The sequence below is a fragment of the Oryza brachyantha genome, chromosome 10, assembly GCF_000231095.2.
Source record: "Oryza brachyantha chromosome 10, ObraRS2, whole genome shotgun sequence".
NCBI lineage: Eukaryota > Viridiplantae > Streptophyta > Magnoliopsida > Poales > Poaceae > Oryza > Oryza brachyantha.
In genome coordinates, this window is record NC_023172.2 from 8,501,056 (window position 1) to 8,508,908 (window position 7,853).

The 7,853-nt window shown below is 53.4% G+C and overlaps 1 protein-coding gene across 1 annotated transcript; it reads right to left on the reverse strand.

Moving 5' to 3' along the window:
• Positions 1 to 382: 382 nt before the first annotated feature.
• On the reverse strand, positions 383 to 2,716 carry LOC107305150 (translation initiation factor IF-2-like). The gene is made up of 3 exons (XM_040527983.1): positions 1,510 to 2,716; positions 1,310 to 1,387; positions 383 to 809 (listed from the first exon to the last, which is right to left on the reverse strand). The coding sequence occupies exons 1-3, from the start codon at positions 2,626 to 2,628 to the stop codon at positions 663 to 665; spliced, it is 1,344 nt and encodes a 447-aa protein (XP_040383917.1). The 5' UTR covers positions 2,629 to 2,716; the 3' UTR covers positions 383 to 662.
• Positions 2,717 to 7,853: the final 5,137 nt, after the last annotated feature.

Sequence of the window (7,853 nt, forward strand, 5' to 3'; positions counted from 1 at the left end):
GGAATAGTTAAACGTAAATTCAAAAGTTAACGTTAAATAATAAAACAGAGAGTGTATATGGCAACGCAAATCTGCACCAGACTGAATGGTAAATCTGTCACACGCAGTAGCAAATGTTTCTTCTGAGAAATTTTATGGTAGTTAAGAAAATATCTAGATGCATTAAAATTTTATACTTCAAATTTTATTATCTCTGGATACCTAATAATTTATTATGTTTTTTCACTATAAATATGATATTAAGTCTTTATACTAAAAATTTAGGTAACATATCAACAGTAGTAAAATAATCTCTTTAGCTGACATTGCAGCATTGCCAGAGTAACATATGCAGCACTGAGCAATAAACCTTCAAGAATTCAGAGTTTCAGACAGGCAGAACTGACCAAAGTAACACTTTCCATGACACAAAGGTTTGCTGCTTAATATCCACAATTCAAATATAAACCATCTGTCGAGTACTTACAATTCACAGCTCAGGCACACCAAAGTTCTTGCAGTTCAGAACACAAGAAGATAGAACAAAGTTACAGAGATCAGAATCCTACTATTCTACAGCTCTTCCAGGATCAGAGCAGTTGTACTATCTGGCTAAGATTGCCAGTAAAACCACAGTTCAGGAAGAAACGGAGGCGATCTGATCCGTTGATGAGACCAACTGATCAGTGGGAATGGTCGAAGCTGAACTCCTTGTGGACACCGCACTTGCAGGTGACGCGCACCACCACAGCCGCGCCGGTGCAGGCTGCTGCCGGCGAGCTCGCCCTGGGTGCCTCCCTCTCCGCGCTGGACACCTCAACCTCTCGCTCCTGAACGGTGCAACAAGTTCAGGTTTCAGAAAGAGGGATTGCCAAAATGACATGCAAAGAAGCTGAAGAAAACAGCAGTAACAGAGGAGTCCAGGAAATTACAGATATGTGAATCAGATGCTGAATTTTGAATTTGGGATTGATTTGAAACAAATCTATAGGAGTATATGCTAAAGTTAGGTGTAAACTGTGCACACATTTTGGCAGATTAAAATATCCAACAGAGAATATGAGTTTCATGAGCTCTGACAGAAGCTAAAATGACAAGAAAAGAACAGAAATCGACAGTATCAGAGGAGTCCAAGCAATTCATGAGAGCGATTCGGATGCTGAATTTAAATTTAAAATTGGGACTGATTTGAAACAGATTTTACTATGTAAACAATTCAAATACTTTTCACAGGTTAAAATGTGCAAGGAAAGCATGTGAATTCGCCTTCTTTCTGTTCGATTTTACATTATCAGAAATGAACTGGGATGGATGAGGGGGATGCCTTTACCGGCGCGATCGTCTTCTCCACCGAGGAGGAAGGCCTCACCGGCGAGCGGGATGCCTCACCAGAGGAATTATTGGATTCCTGCAACGATCAAATTGGAACATGAGATGCGCAGAAATGGCGATCAGCAGACAGAAATTAATCAAGAGCTGGGTGATTCAGATCAAGAGGAGGAAGGAGTAAGCAACGGAGGAGAGGAGTACCTGCTTGGCCGCCGCCTTGGTCGGCAAAGTGATGAACGTGCAGCACGGCCTGCCCGCCGACCCGGACAGGATGGAGGAGAAGGAGGCCTCGCCGGCGGCCGTCTTGGCAACCTTCTGCGGCGGCGGGGTGACCGGCTGCTGCTCGTCCCGCGGCCGTGTGCTCCCTCGCCGCGGGGTCGCGACGCGGAGGTTTTGCCGCGACCTCCTGTTTCTGCCGCCGCCGGACCTGTGCGCTGGCCAGGCCGTGAAGACGAAAGGCGGCGAGGGGGCGGCACCGCCAGTGGGCGTCGCCGCCGCGGGGCTCGGAGAGCCTGCGTTCCCAAAGGCCGGCCGGGGAGAAGGGAAGAAGGAGAAGCCGGCGCTGCCCGTGGATCCCGAGCTCACTGGCGTCGGGGAAGGCAAGGGCGGGACGGCGTTGCTGCCTCTGAACTCCTCCGGCGACAAGGATAGCTCATAAGACAAGGAAGCGCCGCCTCCGCTTGCATTGGAGCCCGTCGGCGTCAGCGGTTGATCCGGTAAACCGAAGAACACGAAACCGCCGTTCGCCGTGGGTCCTGCAGTCACCGGAAACCGCTTCGGCAAAGCCAGGGACGAGAAGCCGCCGCCGCCGCCGGCCGCGGTGGAACCCATGGGCGCTTCCGGCCGCCCGGGAGACGCCAAGAACGACAAGGCTCTGGCGCTGGAGCCCGTGGGCGTCGCCGCCGCCGCAGCCGCGTCCTCCAAGAACGCGAACATGTCCCCCCCGCGGGAGCCGCTCCCGCCAGCCGCCGCCAACGGGAAGGAGAAGTCGCTGGCGGGGGAGTACGAGGACGCCGACCCCGCGCGCGAGGAAAGCAACGGCGGCGCGGTGGCGGGAGATCCCCGCAGGGGAGGCGCCGAGTGCGTGGGCGAGGAGGGGCCAGGCGACACGAGGGGGTCGAAGGGGTGGAGCTCGAGCAGCACCTTCTTGCGCGGGGACGAAGGCGGGAGGAGGCACCGGCGCTTCCTGCCGGCGCCGGCGCAGGGCGCGGAGAAGGCGACCGCCGAGTGGGCGGGCTCGACGCGGAGCTCGGCGAGGTGGTGGTGCGACCGCAGCGGGGTGAGCAGCAGGTCGGGGAGGCGGGGCGCCTCGATCGCCATGGCCGCGGCGCGCGCGCTGCGCGAGCGCGGGGGAGTTCTTGGATTCTTGGGTCGATGATCCTGCGGTGGTGGGTCCCCGTGGCGGGTTAGGTTGTTGGGTTCAGGCGTTTTGTGTTGGCGTGGTGGTGAGGTTTATAGAGGGCGAGGAACCGTCCATTTTTCTGTAAGATTCGTGCAAGCGGATCGATATATTGCAGGAGATGAAGGCCCAGGCCGATAATGAAGAGGACCGGTTTCTTCGCTCTGCATTTTAATGGTAGATATACGGACGTTAAAAAAGAGAACAACTACCCTACGGAATCCCGCTGCAGGACAGGATAATTAAAATAGATTGCCATCCACGCATCCGCCAGCGTCCGGGCATCGCCTGCCTCCACGCGCTCTTGCCGCAGGATGCCGACGGAATGCTGTTCCGTAGTTTTTCTGTTAAAAAATGCATGGTTTGTTAAAAAAAAAGGAAGTCTAGTATACTCAGATTCATAATTTAGGGTACAATCGATAAATGGATACTCTCTAGATTGTCTATTTATCATCCAACCGATGAAGGTTTAATATTTTCATCTTTTGTTAAACATTATATATAGACCATGCCAATATATTTGGCCTAACATGTTTTTGAAGTTAAACTTGTTCGATGGTGAACTCAACGCAATCGAACATGTGGATGATGTATTCGTCGGTCTTGATGGAGATAGGAAGATGGGAAGGGTAGTTTGGCAAGGCATACTGCTCGCCATATCTTGATCTCGGTGCTAACACTCTGTCCCTTGGCGAGCGGCCTTGATGCATCGATAGCAACGCGAGGTTAAGCAGGGCAGCAGAGGGCGATGTGGGCTCACTCCCTGACCAAGCAACAAACTAGTGCAGCTGTCGTTCTGCGAGCAGCCATAGCCCAACATGTGGCCGGTGCCCCATAGGCCACAACCCACTTGGAACCCTAGGACTTACCTTAGAGGGAGGCTGAGCAGCACAGTCATAGTTCGCAACCGCCACCTACTCGGCTGCTCCATGTGTTACCAGCACACCGCAATTGACCACATCTTGTGCAGGTTTTCTAATGGTATGCCTAGAATTTTGTGGGAGGGTCATCCACATGAATTGTGTCTAACATACATGTCACGTCCAGAAATTCCTCACACGAATTTCTGAACTTAATTGTGTATTAAATCCCTGTCCAGGACCAGCCAGGGTACACAAAAAGACAATGTTGATTACATAACCATCGTTCTTAGAAACAACTGAAAATTACACTTATTCTAGCGGAAATGCAGCGGAAAGAAAAAACAAAGGGGCAGACTAGCTCCAGCGGGTACGGCTCCAGTCCACAGGCAACACTTCGACGGCGGAACAGCTCACTCCTGAGAGGCACCTCCATCGGACTCTGTTTCTAGCTCTGGGTTGGGAAAGTTAAGCAAGGCTGAGTACAAACCACCGTACTCAACAAGTAACACGGACAAGGGGGAAAAAATAAATGATGCAAAGGGATTAACAAGGACGGGCTAGGGTTAGTTGCGACAAAGCAGCAGTTTAAATAAATAACAGAGATTAAAAGAATAAAGGTAATTTAAAAACAGTAAAGCATTAATAAAATAAGCAGTTGTAAAGTACCACAACACTGTCCAACGTTACACCACGTTGCAACAGTCTCAACCACTACTCAACGTTACACCACGTTGCAGTAGTCCCAAGTGATAACCAATTTACTCAAGTTATTAGGGTTCACTAATCACAGTGAAGCTGGGAGTTCGCCCGTAACCGTGGGCACGGCTATTCGAATAGTTTATACTCTGATCAGAGGTGTACTACTGTACCCACAAGACACGACTCCACTACACTTGAACGTGCGCCGACATGCCACCACGGCATACCGGAAAGGAGACCGTGATAGGACCCGTTACACAACCCTCCCTATTTAATCGTACCACACTTCAGGTTTCACCCCCTCCTTTACACCAAGTCGGGCAGTCCCCTCTTGTGCCTCGGTAGATCCGGAAGCAGGAGAAGCTTTCGTTACACCACGATTGCCCGTCCATACTCCATCACGCCTACCCTTGCCTGGGTACGTCAAATAGCTCGAAGTCATGCTCCAAATCCCACCTTACCCATTTCGGCATGTGGTTAGCACTTATTTACTTCCAGGGTTTCCCGTGAACCGGTCCTTAATCGCCATGGGTGCGACTCTCAAAACCATGCACCCACAGCCCACCATTATCAATATTTTAGTTGACATTAACCCGAACCGGGTAGTGAATCATTATCTCGGCTATTCAGAACTAAGCATAATTATATGTGATCCCATGAGCTATTTGTTCTAAGCATGGCTAAGCATTAACCTAGGCCTGACCCTAATCAAGTTACCCCTGGTCCAGCAACGAACAAAGTTGGATAAACAACGGCATACTAATAAGGTTTACCCGAAAATAGCATAAAGTAAGCACTTTAATTAAAGCAATGCATATTTGAAGCAATAAAGCGGGGAATTTGCAATAATGGGTTCAATATGCTCAAGGATGAGTGTCACTTGCCTTGCTCTGGTCCTTGGGGAACTTCGGCGACGATCTCGAAGTAAACCGGCTCTTCGGCGGGGTCCGAATCTAAGCGACAAAGCACAAAAATAAATAAAACAGGCACAAACTCTACTGAAACAACAAAAGAAACTATTTTTAATGGATTCTTGATAATTTTATGGATTTAATGAAATTTGAATGGACCTAAACGGAGACTAGATGAATTACTTATGAATTTTAGAAGTTTTCTGGGTTTTTTAACTAAACAGAAAAGTCCTAAATCAATTATTGCGCAATTAATGGGGCTACTGACGTCAGCGAGGAGAGAGGGTACTGACGGCTGACAGGTGGGGACCACCTGTCGGTGAGAGAGAGAGGGAATGGGCGGCTGACACGCGGGCCCGGGGAGGAGAGAGAGGAGGCGGGCGCGGGGAGCGACTGACGAGTGGGACCCACTCGTCAGCGAGAGGGAACAGAGAGCTGGGGACCGAACGCGCGGCTCGGCGGACGGCGGCGACCGGCGGGAGCGGCGGGCGACGCGGCGGCGGCGGCGCACGGCGACGGCGACACGACGGCGACGGCGCGACGGCGACGACCGGCGAGCGGCGACGGCGACGACGGCCGGGGCGGCGACGCACGGGCGCAACCCGGCAGAACAGCGGCGGCGGCGACTGGCGAGCGGCGGCAGCGCGGCACGCGTGGGCGCAAGAGACGGCGGCCAGACGTCGGCGACGCGGAGGCGACGACGACCACGGTGACCGACGGGAGCGGCGGGCTTCGGCCTCGTCCGGCGACGGCACGCGACTCGGCGGCGGTCGGCCGGAAGGGGGGGAGAAAGAGGGGAGGTGGGTGCGGAGGCTCACCGGCGGCGGCGAGGGCGCGGACGGGTCGGCGAGGCCGAGGCGAAGGTGGCGACGCGGGCGGGTGCGGGAGATCGGCGGTGGCGGTGGAGATCGATCGGCGGCGGCGACGGGCGAGACGCGGCGGCGGCCGGGCGACGAGGGAACGTGCGGCGCCGAGGAGGCTTCCTGGCGACGGCGAGGGCGGCAACAAGTCGGCGACAGAGGGACGGAGGTGGTGACGCAACAGAGCGGCGACGACCGGCGACGGGCGACGAGATTGCGCGGCGGCGACGTACGGTGGCGGCGCGGCGGCGACTCGAGCGACGATGGAAAACGAGCGACGGCGCGCGGCGGAGGGGATTTATAGGGTGGCGGCGACCGGCTAGGGCAGGCGGAGGTTGGAGACCGAGTCGGCGACGACGCGGTCTCGGCGGCGGCGGATGCGGCGGCGGCGCGGAGTCCGGCTCGGACGCAGCGCGGCGCGGGCGAGCGGCGAAGCAGTCACTGACAGGTGGGGACCACCTGTCAGTGGCGCGAGAGGGTAGGGAGCGGCGATGGACTTCGCGGCGCGGGTGACGGGCGAGCGGGCGAGCTGGGCCGGAGCCGCGGCCCAGGCGGGAGCGCGCGCGAAGGGAGGGAAGCGGCCGGCGCGGCTGGGCCGGCTGAGCGGGAAGACGGGCCGGCTCGGCTGGGCCGGCCCGGGAAGGAAAAGAAAAAGAAAAAGAAAAAGGAAAAAAGAGAGAGGGAGGAAAATTGGACTTCGGCCCAATTTGAGAAGGAAGGGAAAAAGAAAGGAAAAAGGAGGGAAAAAGGAAAACCCCACTTTTGCCGAGTTTTAAATTAATTTGTTTGGCCAAATTTTATACTTCTGCAATTTGAATTTAAATCCTGTTAGTCGATTTGCAAGCCTCGATCTAATTGAATTAATTCCTTTTAGAGGGATTTTTCCTGAGTTAATTAAGCCAATTGTTATTTACGGATTTTTTTTACAATTTAGGCTTAGGACGAAACTCCGGGTGTGACAAACCTACCCCCCTTAAACGGAATCTCGACCCCGAGATTCGGAGGCACTGGCGAAGAGGTGCGGATGGGCGGCCTTGAGCTCATCTTCTCTTTCCCATGTTGCTTCTTCTTCTGAGTGGTGACTCCACTGAACTCTGCAGAATCTGATCACACGGTTCCGAGTCTTCCTTTCACTGGTTTCTAGAATCCGTGCTGGCTTCTCCACATAAGTTAGATCTTCCTTTAGATCGATGTGCTCGGAGTTGGTCTGTTCCTCAGGCACACGGAGACATTTCTTGAGCTGCGACACATGGAACACGTCATGGATTCCAGCCATGTTAGCGGGGAGTTCCAACTGATACGCAACTTCTCCCCTGCGTTCCACTATCCGGTATGGTCCCACGAAACGTGGTGCCAATTTCCCTTTGGTCTGAAACCGGTGTACTCCTCGCAAAGGTGTGACGCGGAGGTACACATAGTCTCCTGCTTCGAAGGCTAAGTCCCTTCGACGATTATCTGCATAACTCTTCTGTCTGGTTTGGGCCGTTTTCAACCTTTCACGGATTATTCTGACTTTTTCTTGCGCTTGGCTTAAAACTTTAGTCCCAAAAACTTGACGTTCTCCTGTTTGATCCCAGAAGAGGGGTGTACGACACTTTCGCCCATACAATGCTTCAAAAGGTGCCATCTGCAGACTGGCTTGATAACTGTTGTTATATGAGAACTCTGCATACGGTAGATTCTTATCCCACGTTCCACCAAAGTCGAGAGCGCAAGCTCTGAGCATATCTTCAAGAATCTGGTTTACCCTCTCTGTCTGACCATCTGTCTGGGGATGATAGGCTGTACTGAAGTTCAGTCGGGTTCCCAATTC